General features: G+C 37.9%; 2 protein-coding genes across 6 annotated transcripts in view; both read left to right on the top strand.

The window, feature by feature from the left end:
* The window catches only part of LOC136847207 (putative inorganic phosphate cotransporter), a 51,055-nt gene that overhangs the window by 22,304 nt on the left and 4,200 nt on the right, over nucleotides 1–24,551 (top strand). For 3 of the 5 annotated variants that reach the window (XM_067118646.1, XM_067118644.1, XM_067118643.1), the window contains 4 exons: nucleotides 522–724; nucleotides 1,608–1,841; nucleotides 2,332–2,419; nucleotides 4,213–4,412. In XM_067118646.1, the coding sequence (XP_066974747.1) occupies nucleotides 522–724; nucleotides 1,608–1,841; nucleotides 2,332–2,419; nucleotides 4,213–4,412 (725 nt within the window). Of the gene's footprint in view, nucleotides 1–521; nucleotides 725–1,607; nucleotides 1,842–2,331; nucleotides 2,420–4,212; nucleotides 4,413–5,046; nucleotides 5,197–5,393; nucleotides 5,527–6,094; nucleotides 6,340–7,628; nucleotides 7,756–8,809; nucleotides 9,178–24,551 lie in introns of those variants that run through there. The other 2 variants (XM_067118645.1, XM_067118647.1) reach the window with 2 other exon arrangements.
* On the top strand, nucleotides 17,475–24,546 carry LOC136847490 (sialin-like). Its single transcript, XM_067119232.1, has 6 exons — nucleotides 17,475–17,935; nucleotides 18,162–18,258; nucleotides 20,288–20,490; nucleotides 21,410–21,643; nucleotides 22,142–22,229; nucleotides 24,542–24,546. Exons 1-6 carry the CDS (start codon nucleotides 17,933–17,935, stop codon nucleotides 24,544–24,546), a joined length of 630 nt encoding a protein of 209 aa, XP_066975333.1. The 5' UTR covers nucleotides 17,475–17,932.

Genomic DNA, 24,551 nt, shown 5'->3' with positions numbered 1-24,551 from the left:
CAATGCATATTTAAATTCATATTATTCTCGGTCTCTCGGGGGGCTTACTCTCGTCGAATTTGAGGTTCGTTATTAGCGTGTAACCTACTAAATAGGGGGTTAGTGCCGTCAGTGCACCTCACGTAGTGCACTGTAGGCATTACTGAAGGGTCTTTGCAGCCTCCCTTCGGCCCCTAGCGGCAACCCCTTTCATTCCTTTTACTGTACCTCCATTCATATTATCTTACTCCCATCTTGCTATCCACCCGCTCCTGACAATTATTTCAGTGCAACTGCTTTGAGGTTTTCCTCCTGTTACACCTTTCAGACCTACCTGCTCTCAATTTCCTTTCCAGCGCTGAATGACCTCATAGGTCCCAGTGCTTGGCGTTTAGCATAAACTCTATATTCCATTCCATTCCATTCCGATTCATCATCGCCTTCGTAAAATGTAGGTTGTAGTTCTTTTTTATTTCAACGGTCTGGATAAACTTACTTCTTGTAAAAATATTAACTAATGAGTAACCGAGTCATTCTTTCAGGAAATCGTGGATGGACTGATCGGCACACTCTTGTCCTGATGACTTGCACGGGCCAGTGCATAGCTTATATGACCAGAGGATGTCTCTCTGTCGCAATCGTGGCTATGGTCTCCTCTAATTCCAGTTCGACTCACAGTGCAGAGAAACACGCCGATGTTTGTCCAGTGCCAACTGGTGCCAACTATACCCGTGCTTCAGAAAAGGTAAAAGCACACTTACGTTTGCTTTGGCAAAGCGCTGGTGAGTTACACGCCCGAACTCACAGATGTGCACATGCATTCACAAGCATGAAAATGTGACTGAAATCCTTGGTATTCAAGTAAGCAAGAAATGAAGGCACTATTTCCATGACGGGCTTCAAGCCCAGCTTATGCAGTACAACGTCGAGTTTTAACTTTATTCATGGTACTAGCGTAATGTGTCAGGTGCTTGTATTTTGTCTTGAATACCGCAAGTAGCTTGCACCTACCTCAGAAGCGCTTGCTAATCTAGTGAGGTAAGAGAAAGTAGTTATTACAGGAAAAGGGAAAGAGCTAAGTTAGTTCTTGTCCCACCTCACTCCTCTCATGGTCGGGATGTTTCCGCCATGAGTGTCGTAATATCACATCTTTGGACCTCGTATATGGTAACCCCCTACAGTGACCTTCAAACCATATTATGCTAAATCGAGTCCAAAATTTTAGTCTGTAGGCATTACTTAAGGTAAATTATTTGCAGCGTCCCTTCGGCCTCTAGCTGCAACCTCTTTCATTCCTTTTACTGTGCCTCCGTTCATAATCTCTTTCTTTCATCTTGCGATCCACCTTCTCCTAACAATTGTTTCATAGTGCAACTGCGAGGTTTTCCTCCCGTTACACCTTTCAAACCTTTCTACTGTCAATTTCCGCTTCAGCGCTGAATGACCTCATAGGTCCCAGTGCTTGGCCTTTGGTCTAAATTTTATATTCCTTCCTTCCTTAATTTTAGTCATTGTATTATCGCGATGCATAAAACTGGGCCTGCTAAGACTGGCATAAAATACTTGTATGTTTCTCGCGAACCGCTGCCCGAAAGAAGTTGCTAATCAACTGAACTTCCATGTCACAGGAGGGCGAATTCGACTGGGATGAACAACTGCAAGGCTTGGTGCTCGGGTCATACTTCTACGGGTACGTGTCGTCGTGTTTTTTCGGAGGACTAGTGGCGGATTACTTCGGTGGTCGCCTCATGTACGGCGTCAGCAACGTAGGGTTCGCGATCCTCAGCGTGTTGTCTCCCATCTCAGCTCGGACGTCCGTTGGGCTCTTCATCGCAAACAAAGTTATTTCTGGTGTGATACAGGTAGGGACACACTGCTGCTACCGTCCTAGAAAAGTAATGTAAGGCATTTATTTTCATTTGCTTGTTATCATTCCTTACTGCCTCGTTTTCCACTTCTTTCGAAACTTGAGCATTCTGTTCTTTGCATGTCTGTTCTGCGAGTTGAAAGTCTTGTTCCATATGAAGTTGTAGCCTTAATTTATGCTCCCTGGTTGCAGTATTTTACGTTGCGAAAATGCACAAAAGTGATAGATGAATCAGCAGTAATGGACCACAGGGATTCAAAATAAAATACTTCTATTAACCCTTAAAAAGATACAAAACCATGAAATGCTTGTACTTCTTACACTCATTTAGAACAGTATTTCCCTATGGGTACGAGAAGGAAGTTAAATAAAAACAATTAAGGTTTTTATATGCAGGCAGATAAAAACTTCCTTTAAGTAAGTTACCTTTCTCCTCTACTCAGAAGGCAAAGTAAGACAATAAATACTCCTGTCTCAACTGACAGAGTCCTCTGTATCCTTCACTCAACTCCTTGATGGCTTCCAGGATCCCTGCACACCTCAGGGCTAAGTACAACTCCATTTGCCTGGCTGGTAAGAAATGCATTTTGTATTCCATTACCAATACATGCATATATATATATATATATATATATATATATATATATATATATATATATATATATATATATATTGTATATATACAATATATATATATATATATATATATATATATATATATATATATATATATATATATATATATATATATATATATATATGTTTGATTTTAGCTGTGACCATGTCTAGGTAATAAGACGAAAGTCCTTAGCATCTCAGTTGCTTCAGTTTTCCTTCATTGGCTGAAACTTTCTTCATATATATATATATATATATATATATATATATATATATATATATATATATATATATATATATATATATATATATATATATATATATATCGTTCTCCCAGCACCGTTCTCTGTGAAGAGAATTATAGAATAGACAAATTATCTCATTTTCTCTTATGCTCGAGAAACTTTATATTCATAATGTTAAATTTTTTTGCACAAGTTTAGTGTGAAGAAACGTTTGTCGATTACGATGTTAATAATAAAATTTCGTTAATTTTTACGCACGTTTAAGAGCATTTTAATTAAGACTCTTCTTTGAAATTTTACGTAACCAGTTTATTCAAGATCTTTTCGGACTGCCACGGTTGACCAGATTCACTTAATGTTTACTTGTGGTAATGCAGGCATGTGCTAGAATTGTCTGGATCTTCGAGCAACTACGTACAATAGCCAGAGCAGAGAGAGAGAGAGAGAGAGAGAGAGAGAGAGAGAGAGAGAGAGAGAGAGAGAGAAGGCATATGGAATACCTGATTTCCCATCCTTTGCCGTCTCAGGAGGGAAGGAGAATACAGTGGTTCAGTTCAAAGGAACTTATTTTAGAGTTGGCTGGAAGTGAGGAGCCGTTCAAAGGATAAGATCCCCCGTCTAGCCGTATCCACAAGTCGTGATTGATCAAAGTGAAAACCATTGCGTTTTTATCTTTTACTAAGCGTTTTATTCACATCATTTTTAAAGCCACAAGCCACAACAGTCCCAGTCGAAGTACAGTTGGAGCTCATTGATTTGCAAGCAAACGACTGGTTGGAAGAAGAGCACAGAGAAGGGAAACTTGTTGATGAGTTTTTAAAGTTCAAGAAATTTGCCCCTGGCATGGCAGCAGTGTTTGGAACAACTGCTTATGTTTGTGAGCAAACATTTTAAAAAATGTAGTACGTGAAGTCAGCACATCGAACGAGGCTGACTGATGAACGTTTGAAAGCAATTCTCTTGGTTGGATGCTGCAACTTCAAAGCAAATATTGATGATATATTAAATGCTAAACGCCAGTTTCACAAAACTCAGTGATATAACTATTTCATTGCTGGCGTCGCCTTCTTTGATAACTTTTTTGGTAAATAAATGTTTGTTGTCTGTATTTTTTGTGTATTTTGTATTGATAAATATGTTGGTTGTCTTTAATTTTTTTATTTTGTATTTTGTGTATTGGTAAATAAATGTTGGTTGTCTATTTTTTGTGTATTCACTGCACTGTATTGAACAAAATGGTTATGCGGCCCGCTGTGAAAAATGTTTGGTAACCCTCGTTCTAAACCAGTGATTATTTTTTTCTTACTTGCAAATCCTTATACTGTTGAAAGTGCAAGTTCTGAATCATAGAAACAGATATTTGAATTACAAAGGGGAAAAATAGGTGTATCTTTACTTATGCTGAATGTCCGTAAAACTAGATATGTATGTTTTGAATGGCAGAAGAAACTGATGATAATACATACCTGTTGCAATAAGGAGACTTTGACTCTATATTTAAAGGCGATACGATGGGAAACGTCTTCTCAATGGCTCTCGGAGGAGTCTTGGCTAGTTCCAGCTTCCTCGGAGGTTGGCCGTCGGTGTTCTACGTTTTCGGGGCAGCAGGAATTCTGTGGGGCATTCTGTGGTTCACACTGATTAAGGAAGATCCAAAGACTGTAGCATTAGGAAAGGCTGCGGATTCTGAAAATAGAAATATGGTATGTTGGCTATTGCTATTTGTTTGACCACTTTTCCGTCTTTTCTGTGTAGGTTTGTGAACTCGATAGTTCTGGTCTAGTGACCATAGCTGGTAAGTTTGTTTATCCATACCATGGGTCCACTACCCCTCATTACTGAATCCTTACAATCATTCCTTTCATTTTCCTTATACTGGCATTGCTCAACATGGAATGATGTTTATCAGTGTTCATTTATTTTTACAATCAGCCTTTCAAATACATCGTCTTCACACTCTTCTTAAGTATTTATCCTCTTTAGTATACTTTAAAATTCCTCTATGAGCAATCGTCTCATCACCTTGTCAGTGCACCTCATTACCACCTTTCATGTGTCCTTGTACCGGGAGGTCCCCCCTAATATTGCTGTAGCACACTACCTGAGAACACTGAACATTTCAAATTCCGTATCCACTTTCACTCTCCTGCAACCTTAGATTTTATGACATTCTTCACTTTCCATCTCTTAATAGTATACTGAAACTTCATCTTTATCAAACTTATTTGCATGAACAATTCTCATCCTATTTCAGCATAAATACTAATAGTAACGATTTGAGCGCACTGATAATAATACTCTTCACTTGCATTCCTTCTTTTTACTTTTTATTCATAGTTAAAAGGTGTCAGTTTCAAACGTGTCCTGACGTCGCTTCCCTTTTGGGGACTTGTGTCGTTCCACATAGGAGACTCTTTCGGATACTTTATGCTGTCTTCGGAGATTCCAACCTACCTGAGCAACATCCAGTATCTTGATCTTAACGAGGTATGTTACAAGCAACAGACAAAAATATTCTGGTTTGAAAGTCGTCTGCAATGATCACAGTTCTAAGTATAGGAGTTACCCTTCAAATATCAGCTTTCATAGTTTTCTATTAAGAATTGTTTATAATAGAAAACGGAGTTAAAAGGGTAGTCGATCACTTCCATTAAAATAATTAATGTTACCATTTTGACTTTCAGAATGGTTTGCTCTCAGCTTTGCCCTACATATTGCAATCATTCTTCAGCATGGCATGGGGAGTCGCTATCAACAGTTTGATTACTTCTGGAAGGATTTCAATTTTGGCTTCGCGCAGAATTTCTTCAGCAGTAGGTAAGGTTAGCCTACTGTTTCGGATGAGAGAGAGAGAGAGAGAGAGAGAGAGAGAGAGAGAGAGAGAGAGAGAGAGAGAGAGAGAGAGAGAGAGAGAGAGAGAGAGAGATAAGATATAGTAATGTGAATCTTATACTGTTCATTCGCACTTGAGATCAAGTGTAAAATCTTGAGCATTATAGGCTAATAGTCTTACTTCCTATGGCATAACGTTATTACAGCGCCAATGATTATAAAAAAAAAACTCATTTCATGATCTACATTTCTTAACGATGTGGCTTTTTATCATTCGTAGTAAAAGTTGAAGGATGGGAATACATGTTATATCATATTGTCACCACTGGGCTAAGGATGACTGTACAAAAAAAGAAGAGAAAACAAAGGTGTGATTAAAATGTAAGACACGATAGTTGCAGTTCAACTCCGCTGAGATCTATTTTCCCACAAAGCATTACACACACACAAACACACACACACACATATATGTATATGTATGTATAATGTGTACACATTTCCAAAAAACCAGCAAACAAAGAAAACATACTCTCTTGGTTCTTTCTCATTCAAGGAATGTACGGTGCTGGCTTGGCTCTAGTAGCAATGTGTTTCGTCAGTTGCAATACATCACTAGCCGTCGGAGTCCTGAGTATATCAGTGGGCATTACTGGAGCTTCCATTAGCGGGGGATATTTGGGAGAGCAGGATATGAGCCCTCCATCTCTGGTGGGACTCATCACAGGACTGTGTTGTATGGTCGCATCGACCACTGGATTCATAGCTCCTCTCGTCACAGGGAGCATCATAGTTGGAAACGTGAGTGTTGTTGAACTACTCAGTCCGAGCTGTAAGGAGTATGTCTGTTTGCTGTCGTGTTTGTTAGCAATATCCCGCAAAATGCTACGAGTGGATCTCTACGAAAGTTTTGCCAAAATGTCGGCATCATTACTAGTAACAAGTGATTTGATTTCGTAAAAGAATGAAGCTTCTTTTATTTTTATTGCTGGGCGGGGAAAGGGGCAAGGATTGAACTAGTAACGCGTTTCAAAAATTGTCTTCCCATTTTACGTATGTCAAGGAAGTAATGCTTTTGCTCAGATTGTTTCTTTATTGAGAAGCTGTGATATGATAAGTGTTCCGTGTACTGTCAGGTATCGCAGATCAAACCTGATCATGAAGGCTCCAAAATCTGAAGGTAATAGGACACTATCTCACTTTTTCTCGACCGTAACACTGCGATTGTAGTCCTGGACCATTTAGCATATCGAGAATGTCACAGGCCTACATTGAAGCCAACCCTGGGGTGGTGGTGAAAGTTGCATTCCAATATCCCTGGGACAGTTTTAAATTCTACACCTTTTGCCATTCAATCAGTTTTATCAGGTGACCAACACAGTTTTTGATCATCCCAGGTTTAAGATAACCCTGGGTACTCTTTGGCCTCATGTCAAGTGGCAATGAAAAACGTCCGAGTTGTGAAGCGATTCAATAGGCTAAGTTAGGTTTGATTAGAACGTCTTCTTGTATTTTCCAAGGACACTTTTTTTTTTTTACCTTTCAAGTTTCTTTGTTTGAATGTTTGTTAGCAAGAGTACTCGAAGAGGATAGGCCTCTCTGCTGGCAAAAAGTTTTTAGGTTTGCTAATGAACAGTGAGACTTAAAAAACTAGTATGAAGATGCAAAACACTGGTTAAATAGTATAACAACTCCGGTAGACTACCAGAGGAACGGCAGTTGCCGGTAGCCATTTCACTATTAACTCCATTTAGATTTTCATTCTTCTCAGTAGACACATCCAAGCATTTACGCCCACTATATAATTTATAATTCAGTTGTTTAAAATCAAGAAATGGCTAGAGCAATTAGTTAACTGTACTCTGCTTCATTTTCTGTTTAAGTCATCATTAAGAGAATTTGCACTCGCTGTCTTTAAGCAGTGTCAAAATTGTTTACTTTCCGTAACTAGCCATAGGATGACTGGCACTTAGCCCTTCGGGGCATTTGTAATTGATATCACAGCTACCGTCTTCTGAATTCTTCTGCTCATAGCAAGACCACGTGTGGAAAGGATAACACAGTTTTACCAAGCACTATTTCATTTCCAGGAAACTGTATCAGCGTGGAGAACGGCATTCCTTATAGCAGCTGCTCTATATTTCATACCAGGGACAATTTACCAGATCTGTGTGACAGAGAAGGTTCAGCCGTGGATTAAAAACAAGAAGGAAACAGGTGATAATCTCACGCCCTTTTTACAGATGCCTTGATATGAAAAGTTTCTGTAAATCACAACTGATTTTAGATATAATTACCCCTGCTTTTCTTAAATATCTGATAAACAGTTATTTTTGATTCATAATTAGAAAAGGTGAACTGTTGTTTTTTTTGCATAATTTGTTTATTTGAGCGGTAAATTTAAAGTCCATGTGCCCTTCCAAAGCAAAAATGAAATAGAAAACCATTTACAAGACTCGGACCATATGGAGGCAAAACTTGCTATTATTCCTATTAAGATCTTTATATATATATACTGTAGATATTCAGTCATGAAAAAAAAATACACTTTAAAAACATAGTAACGGCAGAACGCATTAAGGTTATTGAAAAGAAGAAAAACAATTATTTCTTTACATAACGGTGGCAAACGGAAGTCTCTTTATAAAGACGTAAACTGGAACGTTTCTGATGACATTGAGGTCAGAGGTCATTCATTGCTTCCGTGTTTTCGGATTGCTGTTTCTGTCTGTCGTTTTATCACCAGGATTATGGGAAACAAATAAATGGAATTTGATGTAACTATTGAAAACATTCATTGGCTTCCTTGTTCCGCATCCATCCCCTCTTGCTGTTCCCCGGGGGGTAGTGCCGTCAGTGCGCCTCATGCGGTGCACTGTAGGCATTACGTAAGGTTCTTTGCAGCGTGCCTTCGGCCCCCAGCTGCAACTCCTTTCGTTCCTTTTATTATATCCCCGTTCATATTCTCTTTCCTCCATCTTACTTTCCACCCTCTTCTAACAATTGATTCATAGTGCAACTGCTTTGAGGTTTTCCTCCTGTTACACCTTTCAAACCTTTTACGGTCAATTTCCGTTTCAGCGCTGAATGACCTCAAAGTCGCGGTGCTATGCATTTGCCCAAAATTCTATATTCAGCTCAATTCAATTCTTTGATTTTCAGTTATCGTGTTCCTAGACTAGTGCGTATCCAGCAAGGCCTATGTAATTGTGGAGAAATCCATTAGTCCTTGTCCTCTCTTCGACAGCTCATTAGCCTCATTTCTTTCCAGAAAACACTAAATTGTAGAAGCCACTGCATGACTCAGTGGCACAGGAAAGATTATGTTCCTGAAGGCAATTAAGCAGACGGAATTCAGGTGATCGTCGTTTATAGCTCCAAGAAGAATGCATATATATATACATATATATATATATATATATATATATATATATATATGTATATATATATATATATATATATATATATATATATATATATATATATATATATATATATATATATATATATATATATATAGTTGTACTTTTATGTCGTGTCTTTGTAAGACAGCCGTTCTTTATTTTCTCCAGTTTCAATTGCTAATGTAAGGCAATTATTTATAAAATTGCAAGACAACTTAATAAATGCAAAGTTTTACTCTGAACTTTTAATTCATTCCAATTAGTATATTTTTTTATGAAGTCAGATCCCGATTCTGGAGTGGTATTATTTATTTCTCTCTTGTTGTCTGAATTTGCATGTTTTATGTCCACCAAACGTTTTGTGTTTGTATATGATTTAGATTAATCTTTTAACGCCGTTCATTCACCAGGTTTACCGGTGAAAACTCGACAGAAGAAGAGAGTGCAGTATAGCCAAAAGGAACTGTTCCGTAGAGTGTAAATATTTTATATCTAGGCGAGTTATTTAGGCCATTTCTTAAGATACCAAGGACGTGTGATTACCCGATGAATGCCGTTTTCAATCGTAAAGATTCTTCTCGGCTTTCTGTTCCCTTACCTAGTCGGAAGACTGGTTTAACAGGGGGAAGGCAGACTACAGTACCGGTAAGGTCCAAAGTGAGTAAAACTGTCTAAGAATGAGGATTAGTCGTCTGTAGGACACGACATTAAGGACTATAGATTTAGGTTAGTTACGTATAGTAGTTGGTTGGTTTCAGTTTAAGCTTCTAGCCTTGTGCTGGCACGGGTTCTTGTTTTCAGGGCTGTTCGTTCATGTTTATGGGATAAGGAGAGATCTTTAAAGAGTGATAGTTTGTTAGCCTATAGCCTACCATCATCTGTTGGCCGAACAATACTGATAGTTTGTGTTGGTGTTTTATACCTCCAACGAAAAGCCAAAGCAATGATATAGCCTAGGATTGTTACTCGCCCAACTATTAGGAGGAATGGGCTAATGCTAATTCTGTATTGCATTTGCCAGCTGTATGGTAAATAGTATCGTATGATGAATTAATCTCGCACCAAACAAGAAGCACATATTGACTGGAATGTTGATTATGTGTTATTTGAGCTCTTTGCCATTATTTTCGTTCAGACTTCATTTTCCTGTTTTCCTAACATTAAGCACAACAAATATAGGGAACCACAGTGGAAACCCGAGGTTTTTAGGCTATGGAAAGTTTAAACAGTGAATTGTACTAAGAGGAACTGTAAAATGTGCAAAACGCACAAGAGAAAGACAAAAAATATATGATTAATGCATGCAATCAATAATAATCACGCAGACATTAGATCTCCGTATGGTAATTGCACTGATATGTACTAACCAAACCTGACCCCACCTAACCGGCTCTTACCTGGCTTGTGGCCTTTTATGACATCCAAACCCCCTTAAGTTACAGTAACCAAAAGTGTGTCATGGGTATTGTCAAGGTGTTAATAAACGATATCTTTGATCCCCAGAGGTTAGTACTAAACAAGGCGTCCCATTGAGCTTCCGCCATGTTTAGTACTAGCCCCTGGGAGGTGACGGTGGATACATACCAACCTAACCTAACTTCGAGTCGGAAGTTACGTTCTATCTAACTAGGATGGGACGCTTATCAACAAACGACTTATACTGTATTATTACTTTGAATTTAACAGGTAGAGGGCAGTGGCTCCTTGGGAGAAGGAGTGTCTACTATCCTTTCAATAGGCTAATAGGGTCTGGGTATACGTTGGGGCTTTCCAGTCAAAACGATGTTCTGATTACTTGCGGCATAATACATTTTTAAAAACGGACATTATTAGTTTTAGTAAAATGCTTTAGCCTTTTAAATCCATATCCAAATGCTGAAGCAAATTGCAGATCGAAAATTATCATATTCCTGCCATTTGCATGTGCTCTTCAATTACATTTATACAGTGAATAACCACGGTTCAGTCTTTTTCATTTTCAATAAAAATGTTGACATACGAATATATACTTTTTTCTGCCAAGTCATATCAGGTCTTGAAAAGAATATCCTTGTGCCGCAGAATCCCAGGACAATTCTAACACGTAATTTGTAGCACATTTGTAATAAGTATGAAGGATCATCATTGAAGACCCTATTACAGGCAAGACTGTAGAAAAACGTTTTGGAAAATCTCTAATAATCAAGGAACCGCCATAAATAATTGTCATAAAAAATTAAGCAATAATTTAGCCTCAAGATACCGTATGTTTGTTAGACTTTTTTTTCACTCGAAATTCAATTCTCCCCACTTTTTTTTATTTTATCTTCAATTAGGGTATATTATGTGCGTTACTGTGTGCATCATTAAAGGGTGTTTACAGTGTCCCTTCGGCATCTAGCTGTTCTCACATTTTAATCTTTTACTTTGCCTCCATTCCCACTTCTTGTCTTCACTCTTGCTGTCCTACCTCCCTGACTGGTAACTAAGTTACTGTGGAGGGTTTCAACCCGTTTCACCTTGAGATACTTATACTTCATGCCTTTTATTTTATGGATGTCTCTGTAGTGGTGCCCGACCACTCCAAGCCCCTCGTTTCAGACAATAAATCACAAGACCCAATGTCAGTACCTAATCTTAATTAGAAGAAACGCTGTCGCTCTGATGTGTGAGAAAACTTGGGGATGGAATCGTAAAATGTTGGTTTTTAGAATTCCCTCTGCGTATATATACACATATGTATTATATATTTATATATATATTGTGTGCGTGTATTTTTAAGTCATAGTTATCTCTCCTGTATACCTCTATATCTTCTCATTTCTTTTAATTTTTTCAAGCAGAGTTTATCACTGCAGACCTTGAATCTGAATTTGGGCTAAATGGAGAAGCCCCATCTTCTGTTGTGGAATTCGAACCCATGCGTTGTAGGCCAGGGGGAGGCTAGCGGCTAGCCTAAAGCACTCTCCAGTGTTAAAACACTCGCCTGACCAACGCGAACTGCCTGGTCAGCCCCAACAGAGGAAAACCGGCCTTGGGGTAGTTCGTTAGAACCCATTGTCCCTTGTTGACTTGGTGAACTTCATACCTGTTAGTCAGTTGGACGTGAGGACTCAAAACCTTAATGGAGTATGTGGAGGCTAGCAATATCATCCCAAAAAAGATATGGTGAGGCCTGGAACGGGGATTGTCGAAAAAGAAAATATGATTGTAGAAAGAATTTTTTTGACAATATTCAGTGCAGAGGGGATGGAAGATGCGTTGACCGGTGTAAAGGTTGGCAGAGGACTTGAAAATATAACGGGGTCAATTAGACAATGTAACGCGGCAGATAATGATGGGATTACACGGTTGATGGCGATGCACAATGTGAGACTAATTCCCGTCCGCTTGAGCCATGCAGTGTTCGGCAGACTTTGTCCTTTCCAGTGTTGCCACTTTGTGGGAATTTCACACAAATCTGGGTGAGAAATGACCCAATTTGGGAGGTGTTACGTGAAGGAGAAAAATATTCAAAATCTGTGTGAATTTTTGTGTGAATTTCATTTAATCGTGATGAAAAATTATAAATTATCAGCTTTAAAGTAAATTTTGGTATCGAGGTCTTCAAATTTTATGCTGTAATTTGAAGATAGAACCCTGGAATAACTATTACCTTTGCTGCATTGAGTGACCAACAGTTTTGATTTGGTGTCGATTGGTGATAATGTGATTTTGTATTTTGTTTATACTGTTGGCGGGGGACGTAGCCAGGCTGTCTTACAGCTTTCTTGCAATTTTCTTTATTTTCTACTTAAATTTCTAGTTTACTAATATTGCCTCTGTGACATTGAGTGCCACAAAAAAAAAAATCTTATTATCAGAAGTACCGTTCTATTTGGGAATCGGAAGCTAGATTTAAAGGTAAGGTTTGAAAAACATCAGTTCACAAGTAAATATTTTTCCTATAAGCTAGGCTAGGCCTAGCCTACACAACTATGGTGTAGCTTTGGTTTGACAAGTCTAGGCCTATCGGTAGTACTGGACATTTCCATACTTTTTTTCACGTTATAGGCAATAACCCAAATGTATTAGGATAGGTTTAGGTTAATGTAGGCCTAGGTAAAGCTTTGTCAGCTAGCCTACTAATCTACCAGTACTGTGAGTAGGCTAAGTTGACGTGGGTGTCGCAGGTTAGCTTATGATAGCCTAGACCTACACAAATTTTGATTTTCATAATTTATGACCAGGATAGGCCTAGTTGACTTTCGGGGGTATGGTAATTGTAAAGAATAGCTCCGTCTCTTATTTTCAGGTTTTTCTAAAGTATGTTAAATTTTACTGCCTTTTGGGGAAAGTAATATCGGCTATATCATTTCTTTCACCATAGGATGGCTTCAACCAGTGATAGGAGACGACACCAAGGCGAATGCAAATTTTGTGGGACGATTTTGCAAGCTCATATTATATAAGGTCTTTGGTTGGTCATGCAGATGGAAAGAAACATAAAGAAAATATGAGTGCAAGTAACAGTAAAAACCAAACATCAATAACTGAATCATTGCGACCAGTGCTTCAAGACCCAACAAAAATTGCTGAGCTTAAAATGGCTGTGTATATATCTGGACATTGGTCCACTCTCTCTATTGATCACCTGGGAGAGATACTTCCACAGTTAGATAAAGCGTCTCTGGTTCTAAAAAAATTCAAAATGCACAGAACAAAATGTTCTCGACTAAAGAAATATGTCATTGCTCCTTTTGCAAAGATTTTGAGAGAGGATATTGGTGATAGGTACTTTAGCTTAATAATTGATGAATCAACAAATGAAAGTAATGTTTCCTGTTTGGCTTTGAGCATACGTTATTTTAGTGTGGCTAAAGAAAAAGTTTTGGATACATTTTATCGCCTAGTTCCATTTCCACATTGCACAGCAAATACACTTTACAAAACCGTAAGAGATATCATGCAGGAGGATGGCCTGGATATTGACAAATTAATTGGAATAGGCTCGGATGGAGCAAATGCTATGCTAGGTCACAATCATTCACTTGTAACTTTACTCCAGAAAGATAATCCTAATATAGTAGTTTTTAGATGGGTTTGCCACTCTTTACACCTTGCTGCAAGTAAGGCTGCAGATTCTTTGCCATCTATAATATCCTATATTGTCAAGGAAATACATAATTGGTTTGCAAATAGTCCAAAGCGAACCCATACTTATAAAGAACTATACAAAACCCTTGAAAACAGTAATCCAATTAAGCAATGGCAGCAACTCGCTGGCTAGCTCGCCTTGAAGCTATGAATGTTATTATTGATCAGTGGCAAGCTTTGAAATTACATTTTGAAATGGCAGCATCAAAAGAACGCTGCCATATTGCCAAAATGTTATATGAGGCTTATAATGATTCACAAAATATCCTTTACATATTGTATGCTAGGAAAGTCTTGAAAGAAGTGGTCAAAATAAATAGAATGTTCCAGGCAGATAATGCTGATATTACCTTGCTTACCCAGGAACTTCTTGGTATGTATTGTAATCTTTTGCAGTTAGTAGTCGAGCCAAAATTGCTACAGAAATGTTCACTAGAGAACCTCCCTAGCCTGAAGTTCATGGATCATATCATTCCCCGAAAAGTCATTAATTTTGGATATGATTTCAACAATGCAGTTTCAAATTGTGGTCTAAAAGAAGAGCACTTGTCTTGTGTAACAAAGATGCGTCAAATTTGTCCTTGAGTTGCTGAAAGAGGTACAGTTGCGTCTACCTGATAATATTAATACCATGCTTTTGATGAAACAATTTCATCCTTCTATCTCAGCTTCACAGGCTAAAGGTGAAGTTCAATCTGTGGCCTCTAAATTTAGGCATATTTTCGAAGACAAGGATCAGCTAGAGACTGAATGGGATTCAATTAGTTTTGAACAATGGCCTAAATCCTGCTTGGATAATATAGTATCTTTCTGGGCAGAAGTTAACAAGAAGACAAATTCAGTTGGGGAAAAACCCTTTCCCAACATTTCATCTCTAGTATTAGCTTTGCTTTCACTCCCCTTCTCTGATGCTTCAGTGGAGATGATTTTTTCACAAATGAATGTTGTTCATAGTAAATTGAGAAATAGATATCCTGTTAGATCAGTGGAAGCAATTTTGCAAATACGTTATGGTTTAAAACATGATTCCAAGACATGTGTTTCTTTAACGCCAACTGAAGAAATGCTGAAAAATTTTGCATTTAAAGAGAAAGACACCAAGTGTTCTGTATGAGTGGTATTCTCAGTCTCGGAAGTTATTGCAATTGTGCTTGACCGACAATTGCATGGTTAAGCTCAATTAGGTACCGGTACTCCTTACCTTAGAAGTATTCCCTGATTGAGCTTAAAAACAATCGTTTTGGGTCAGGCACAATTATGACTTCCACGAGTGAGATACACATACTTATTGTTCAATTGTTAGCTAACAACTGTTAAACTGTGATTTCTTGTTCCTGGTTTAATTGTATCTAATAAATCTGAATAGAATCCATTGAATGAAAAGCATGCTTAAAAGTATTTCTTTATGGCACATCGGAATATTAGACTGTCTCTATAATTGTCATTATCCTACAATGAAGAAGGTTGTATTCTTTTTTACGAAAGTCTCCCTTGAAACATTTTTTTTTTTTTGGATAGGGCACATCATAATATTAGACTATCTGTTTGTATATCATTATCCTACAATGAATCAGGTTTTTTATTTTCTTAGAAAAAGTCTCCCTCACATGATACATACCGTATATATATATATATATATATATATATATATATATATATATATATATATATATATATATATTTATTTATTTATTTATATGCAGCTATCTTAGAGTTGTTTTATGATTTATTATATTGTGATCAAAGTGTTTCAATTATACAAATAACGTGATTTGCATTAAAGATGCATTAAATATTGTTTTTATATTATACCAGTAGTTGTGTGAGTTTTGTGTGAATATTCTACAAATTTGTGGGAATCTGTGTGAGAAATATCTAAGATTTGTGGGAATTACAAATTTTCAAGTGGCAACACTGCGGTTTTGCCGGACAAAGTCTTTAAACATAGTTATGATGCTGTCCATACGGCCTGATATGGGCAGTCACAGTGGTTGGAAGTGAGTATCGATGGGGTGGCACGATACTGCGGTCAAGGTCTACAGTCGACCTTGACTCTTGACTGCGCCTGGCAATCTGCGTCCTTTAGACAGGCCTGTGTTTTGAGAAATAAAAAAAAAATGGGAGGAGGAAATTGGTACGAAAGCTGGCTTACGAAATGGAAAAATTTAAGAAGTCATGCGACTACATTCAGAGATTTACACGACAAAGACCTCAAGGGTAAAATATGAATGGACCCTAGACCTTCGCCTACATACGCTTACTTGCAAACTGGCACGCTATATAACGGGGCGTGACATCCATATGCAGGACACGACAGTGGCATCTAGAATTGGGGCAACTCAAATCTTTCTTCCATACGGATGCAGCTACACGTCTCTGCCGTATATATATATAAAGAACTTCAAGACAAAGTTTGTCCAAGATATCCCGGAGACGGACGAGGCTACGCGTCAAGTCACGAAGAGTACTTGCAGGTAAGATGATGCTTATATATATATATGTATATATATATATATATATATATATATATATATATATATATATATATATATATATACTATATATATATATATGTATATATATACATATACATATACATAATTATATCAATTTAATCATCACAGGATGGGGACTCGAATGAGCGGGAGAGCCTCGCTTGAGGTTACATGGCAATCGGCTGATTTTGACTGTAGCTTACTACCGTTAGATTCCATTTTGTTAAACATCTGCAATATTTAATATTCTTTCTCAATAAAGAAAATTTTAATTATGAAAGTAATGAATTATAATTTAATTCACTGTTTCGTCTGACATTATGCTTGATTGTTCCACTAATGTGCTAATGGAAAGAGCGAGATTATTATAATTTATCATTACTTCCATTAATGTGCTAATGGAAAGAACGAGATTATTATAATTTATCATTACAGTTGCGATACTTTTTACTTGAAAAACACATGTGTTATCCGAGATGTTTAAAATATTTGGACCTTACAGTAGGCTGCTGTCGAAATCAGGCGTTTGCTAATATATGCTTATACATTATAAGAGCATGCAAATCCCATTTATATTATCTCAATTAAAAATGTTATAATTCCCATGTTCACGAACTCTGCATACGTTTTGGTGAACATTTTCATAGATTACTTATATATAATTTCTTTAGCATTATCAGTAAATATTTATATGCATTTCACATGCATTACCTACATCTTATAACATAAAAATAATGAACTGGCTCTTTGCATCAGTCCTGATCAGAATTGTGTACGCCACCAACCGCAGACGGTGATTGGTGTATTTGCTCATGGTGCTCAACATATGCTTGAGTGGTTTGTGTGGTAGGCACAAGCTGCGAGCCTGTCAGTGAACAAATATTTCGCTTCTGTCTTCAGACCCTGTAGGGTCGTGTAGTCGGGGCTTAACTGCGGGACTAAGCAGTTTGTTAAACTTATGTCTTCAAGACTGGTTGAGAGGAATAAGTGTGTTAGGGAAATGTGATGAAAGTGATTGCAATAATTATAGTACTACAACATTACTGAGTACAGTCTCAGAAGGTTGTTTTATGGCTTTGATTATGAGTAGAATAGAACACATTGAAAGGACAGAGAGTGGGGGAGCACCGAGGTTTATGTAGCGAGGATTTCATGCAGATACGGCGCTTGTTTTAAAAAGAAGTGAGACAAAAGCCCAAAGTCTTATGTGGCACACATGGGCCTAGGAAGTTTTGATAGAATTGACAGTTGATTCAGAAAGTGCCGAAGAGTATGATGCAGACGGTAATGATTTGAGAGTGATTGTGAATTATCATAATGAAAGGAAAAGCTGCTGTTACGTTAGCGTGAAAGTGACTGTTTTTGGTATGAAATGGGTCTATGGTGAGTATGTGATGTCTTCTTAGTTGTTATTTAAATACTTTGGTGAATGGAGTGATGAAAACGTGGAGGAGTATGAAATGGCCGATATTTGCTCCTTCAATTTCTAGTTACTTAGTGATAGTGAATAAAAAATGCAGAAAGTGGTGGGGAAATTAGCTTATTTATATGTATCCTCATGCCCAAAGGCGGGATGTGTAATGATGATCTTTTTCTCCTCTTAAATCAGGACATAAGCGACAAATCACGCACCAGGATGGCAGATTCTGTGTATTGTGTTGAGCTCCCAGACGAAAGGCATCGCCATCAAACTAAGGAACAAAATAGTGAGTTGTAACGTCCATCTTAAAATAAAAGTTATTTAGCGTTGTTTACAATGAAAATTAATTTCTAATTTTTCTCAGGAGAAGCATGTTGACATCCAATCATCAGCGAAAATCCTTGATTTCGATTAGGTATCGTACTGATGGCGTGCTCGGGTTCGTAAAAGAAAATGTATCTCGTCCCGACCTGCTAATCACCTGTCTTGCTTACAGTGTTAGTTTCCCTATCTCTTTTGTCAAGCAGACGTGTACGAGTTTACTTGTCTTATAAATAGAGTGATGTACATGATCATGCATATAGATAGCATGGTAACTTGCTAAATATATGCAGCCGTCATAGCCATCATATTCATATGAAATTTAGGCTGTCAAGCCAATCGCTGGGACACCTTCGGTCATTTAGCGCTTGGGACAATGAACAGGGGCAGTTGGAGCGATTAGGCAACAGGATAAAGAGAACCAGAGAATCAAGGAGATGAAGTCTAAGGATCTAAAGGTTGATTGGGGAAAATATCCACAGTTGCGCTAAAGAAGTAACAATTAGAGGTGTTGGACAACAAGATTGAAGAGAAGAAGCGGGGACGGAGGTAAAGTAAAAGACCAAAAAAATGGGTGAAGCGAAGGGCCGATAGGACGCTGCAAACGCCATCTAGCAATGCCTAGGGTGCACCTCGTGAGGTTAACTGAAGGCGCCAGGCCTCCTACGGGGATAAATGATATTAAAAATCGAGTAAAAAATGCGCCGAAGTTTCTTCGGCGCAATCGAGTTTTCTGTACAGCGTATAATACTGTATGGAACTCACAGCCGCGCCCCATGAAACTTTGTCACAGCCCGGTGGTGGCCTGTGTTGTTGGCACTTATATAGGTGGCAGACGCTCGATCATGGGTAACTTTAACCTTAAATAAAATAAAAACTACTGAGGCTAGAGGGCTGCAATTTGCTATGTTTGATGACTGGAGTAGTTTTTAGATCTGAGGGCGGACGGTCAGACAAAAAGCCATCTCAATAGTTTTCTTTTACAGAAAACTAACAAAAGGAGTAGAAGGACACATCTCTTCCAAGTCAAAGTAACTCCTTCTTAGACAGAGTGTCCATTGTTTGGTTCCAGCGTCACAATGGAAAAGACTGTATACGAATATTTTAGTAACTATGGGTGCTCGTCAGTTTGCTAACCGTTAACATTGCATTTCAGTTCATTAGTCATTTCCTGTTGTTTAGACTTTCAGACATTCTTGTTTTTGGTATTTTACTTTTCATTCAGGATGCATCACCAAAGGAATAAGTGTCTGTTGTGGGTTAAAATACTTCATGTACAAATTTCCTTTGAATTTCTCGCTTGTATAATTTGCGCAGTCTTCCTGATAATTGTCAATTATGTTAGAGAAATCATGAAATAGATCACAGGAAATTCGGGTAGCTCAGGAAATAGTAATTTGCAACTTGTTCAGACCCCTGCATGAAGTTCCATGTAAAAAGCAGTTCTCATTAAAGCCTACCATCCCCACACCACTCCCACCCCTTCTAGTCAACATTCCTGGCTGTGCCTCTGCTGAATGGAGATGATAATGTTATCGTAATAATAATGTTGACCTCTGGTTCTCGGCGGAAAAACTGGGGATTCAATTCATCATTCCCCGTAGGAGTGCACTGTAGGCATTACTAATGGTTCTTTTCAGCGTCCCTTCGGTCCCTAGCTGCAACCCCTTTTATTCCTTTTGCTGTACCTCCATTCATATTATCTTTCTTCCATCTTGCTATCCACCTTCTCCTAACAATTATTTCAGTGCAACTGCGAGGTTTTCCTCCCGTTACACCTTTCAAACCTGCCCACTCTCAATTCCCTTTCCAGCGCTGAATGACTTCATAAGTCCCAGTGCTTGGCCTTTGGCCTAAAGTCTATATTCCATTCCATTGCAATTCATCATCGCCCTTATAGAATGTAAGTTGTAGCTCTTTTTGATTTCAATGATCTGGATAAACTTACTTCTTGTAAAAATATTAACTAATGAGTAACCGCGTCATTCTTTCAGGAAATCGTGGATGGACTGATCGGCACACTCTTGTCTTGATGACTTGTACGGGCCAATGCATAGCTTATATGACCAGAGGATGTCTCTCTGTCGCAATCGTGGCCATGGTGTCCCCTCATTCCAGTTCGACTCACGGTGCAGAGAAACACGCCGATGTTTGTCCAATGCCAACTGGTGCCAACTATACCCGTGCTTCAGAAAAGGTAAAGGCACACTGACGTTTGCTTTGGCAAAACGCTGGTGAGTTGCACGCCCGAACTCACAGATATGCACATGCATTCACAAGCGTGAAAATATGACTGAAAACCTTGTTATCCGAGTAAGCAAGAAATGAAGGCACAATTTCCATGGCGGGCTTCAAGCCCACCTTATACAGTACAACATCGAGTTCTAACTTTATTCATGGTACTATATAGCGTTATGTGTCAGGAGCTTGTATTTTGTCTTGAATACCGCAAGTAGCTTGCAGCTACCTCAGAAGCGCTTGCTAATCTAGTGAGGTAAGAGAAAGTAGTTATTACAGGAAAAGGGAAAGGCAGGTTTAAAGGTTAGTTCTTGTCCCACCTCACTTCTCTTATGGTCTGGATTACGTGGACACATTTCGGAATGAAATAAAGCAGGATGTTTCCGCTATGAGTGTCGTAAAATCACATCTTTGGACCTCATATATGCCAACCCCCTACAGTGACCTTCAAACCGTATTATGCTAAATCGAGTCCAAAATTTTAGTCGGTAGGCATTACTTAAGGCTGTTTGCAGCGTCACTTCGGCCCCTAGTTGCAGCCTCTTTCATTCCTTTTACTGTACCTCCATTCATAAGCTCTTTCTTCCATCTTGCGGTCCACCTTCTCCTAACAATTGTTTCATAGTGCAACTGCGAGGTTTTCCTCTCGTTACACCTTTCAAACCTTTCTACTGTCAGTTTCCGTTTCAGCGCTGAATGACCTCATAGGTCCCAGCGCTTGGCCTTTGGCCTAAATTCTATATTCCTTCCTTCCTTAATTTTAGTCATTGTATTATCGCGACGCATAAAACTGGGCCCACTGAGGCTGGCATCAGGTACTTGTATTTCCTACCGTTACCCGAAAGAAGTCGCTAATCAACTGAACTTCCGTGTCACAGGAGGGCGAATTCGACTGGGATGAACAACTGCAAGGCTTGGTGCTCGGGTCATACTTCTACGGGTACGTGTCGTCGTGTCTTTTCGGAGGACTGGTGGCGGATTACTTCGGTGGTCGCCTCATGTACGGCGTCAGCAACGTAGGGTTCGCGATCCTCAGCCTGTTGTCTCCCATCTCAGCTCGGACGTCCGTTGGGCTCCTCATCGCCAACAGAGTTATTTCTGGTTTGATACAGGTAAGGACACACTGCTGTTACCGTCCTAGAAAAGTAATGCAAGAAATTTATTTCAATTTACTCGTTATTATTCTTTAGTGCCTCATTTTCCACTTCTTGCCATACTTAAGCATTCTGTTCTTTGCAAGTCTCTTCTGCGAGTTAATAGTCTTGTTCCACATGAAGTTTTAGCTTTAATGTATGTCTTACATATTATGCTTCATGGTTGCAGTGTTCTACTATGTGAAGCCATCAAAATTGATAGATGAATCAGTAGTAATGAACCACAGGGACTTAAGATAAAATACTTCTAATAACACTTAAAAAGTACAAAACCATGAAATGCTTGTACTTCTTACACTCATATAGAACAGTATTTCTCTATGGGTAAGAGAAGGAAGTTAAATAAAAACAATTAAGGTTTTTATATGTAGGCAGATAAAAATCTTCACCTTTTAAGTAAGTTACCTTTGTCTGAAGGCAAAGTAAGACAATAAATACTCCTGTCTCAACTGACAGAGTCCTCTGTATCCTTCACTCAACTCCTTGATGGCTTCCAGGATCCCTGCACACCTCAGGGCTAAGTACAACTCCATTTGCCTGGCTGGTAAGAAATGCATTTTTAATTCCATTACCAATACATATATATATTATATATAATTATATATATATATATATATATATATATATATATATATATATATATATATATATACATACATATATATATATAGTATATATGTTTGATTTTAGCTCTGACCACGTCTAGGTAATAAGGCAAAATTCTTTAGCATCTCAGTTGTTTCAGCTTTCCTTCGTAGCTGTAACTTTCTTCATATACAGTATATATATATACATAATATAATATATGAATATATATATATATATATATATATATATATATATATATATATATATATATATATATATATATATATATATATATATATATATATATATACATACATACATACACACACAGTAAACCCCGTATTCACTTGGTCTCCTTTACTCTCGAATTTCTCTGTGGAATGTATCTACCCATTATTCATGGAAAATTCGCCCATTCGCAGTAATTTTCACTAAGCAATATTCACTAATTACTGAATTTTCATATTTTCATGACCAAATGCACTTTTTGTGATAAAACTATTAAAATATTCAGGTATAAGCATTTTTAGAGTTTTTTTTGTGTTTAAACTATCAAAATAGGCAGTTGTAAGTGTTTTTAGAGGGGTTCTAAGTATTCGCGGATTTTAGCTGTTCACGGGGGGCCGGGGTGTTTAGTGTCATTAATATACCTTATATTTTTTATCTTTTACTAAGCGCTTTATTCACAACATATTTAAAGCCACAAGCCACAACAGTCCCAGTCGAAGTACCGTTGGAGCTCATTGATTTGCAAGCAAACGACTTGTTGAAAGAGGAGCACAGAGAAGGGAAACTTGTTGAATTTTACCGCTGCTTACCTGATGATAAGTTTTTAAAGTTGAAGAAATTTGACCATGGCATGGTAGCAGTGTTTGGAACAACAGCTTATGTTTGTGAGCAAACATTTTAAAAAATGTAGTATGTGAAGTGAGCACATCGAACAAAGCTGAATGATGAACGTTTGAAAGCAATTCTTCAAAGCAAATGTTGATGATATATTAAATACTAAACGCCAGTTTCACAAACTTCAGTGATATAACTATTTTATTGCTGACGTCGCCTTCTTTGATAACTTTTTTGGTAAATAAATATGTTATCTTTATTTTTTGTGTATTTTTTGTATTGATAGATAAGTATGTTTGTTGTCTATATTTTTTGTTTATTTTGTATTTTGTGTATTGTAAATAAATATGTTGGTTGTCTATTTTTTTGTATTCATTGCATTGCATTGAAGAAAATGGTTATGCGGCCCGCTGTGAAAAATGTTTAGTAACCTCTGTTCTAAACCGTTGATTATTTTTTCATACTTGCAAATCCTTATACTGTTGAAAGTGCAAGTTCTGAATCATAGAAACAGATATTTGAATTACAAAGGGCAAAAACTAGTGTATTTTTACTTATGCTGAATGTCCGTAAAACGACACATGTATGTTTTGAATGGCAGAAGAAACTGATGATAATATATACTTGTTGTTGCAATAAGGGAGACTTTGACTCTATATTTAAAGGCGACACGATGAAACGTCTTCTCAATGGCTCTCGGAGGAGTCTTGGCTAGTTCAGCTTCCTCGGAGGTTGGCCGTCGGTGTTCTACGTTTTCAGGGCAGCAGGAATTCTGTGGGGCATTCTGTGGTTCACACTGGGATTAAGGAAGATCCAAAGACTGTAGCATTAGGAAAGGCTGCGGATTCTCAAAATAGAAATATGGTATGTTGGCTATTGCTATTTGTTTGACCACTTTTCCGTCTTTTCTGTGTAGGTTTGTGAACTCGATAGTTCTGGTCTAGTGACCATAGCCGTTAAGTTTGTTTATCCATGCCATGTTTTAATGCATGGGGCCAGTGCACCTCATTATTGAAGTCCTACAATCATTCCTTTCATTTTCCTTATACTGGCATTGCTCAACATGGAATGTTGTTTATCAATGTTCATTTATTTTTACAATCAGCCTTTCAAATGCCTCGTCTTCACTCTTAAATATTTATCCTCTTTAGTCTACTTTAAAATTCCTCTATGAGCAATCGTCTTATCACCTTGTCAGTGCACCTCATCATCACCTTTCATGTGTCCTTGTACCGAGAGCCCCCACCCCACCTCTCTCAGCCCCAATTGCTGTAGCACACTACCTGTGAACATTTCAAATTCCGTATCCACTTTCACTCTCCTGCAACCTTAGATTTTATGACATTCTTCACTTTCCATCTCCTAATAGTTCACTAAACTTCATCTTTATCAAACTTGGCATGAACAATTCTCATCTTATTTCAGCATAAATACT

This window comes from Macrobrachium rosenbergii, chromosome 16 (assembly GCF_040412425.1).
Source record: "Macrobrachium rosenbergii isolate ZJJX-2024 chromosome 16, ASM4041242v1, whole genome shotgun sequence".
Lineage (NCBI taxonomy): Eukaryota > Metazoa > Arthropoda > Malacostraca > Decapoda > Palaemonidae > Macrobrachium > Macrobrachium rosenbergii.
Note: the sequence above shows the minus strand (reverse complement) of the source record. Positions and strands in the feature narration are given on the sequence as shown.

Bases quoted from the DNA above. Each gene is read 5' to 3' on its own strand.
- LOC136847490 (XM_067119232.1), top strand. The intron at 18,259-20,287 runs GTGAGTTGTAAC...TCATTCTTTCAG, and splicing joins TCAAACTAAGGAACAAAATA to GAAATCGTGGATGGACTGAT. The intron at 21,644-22,141 runs GTAAGGACACAC...CTCAACTGACAG, and splicing joins TTATTTCTGGTTTGATACAG to AGTCCTCTGTATCCTTCACT.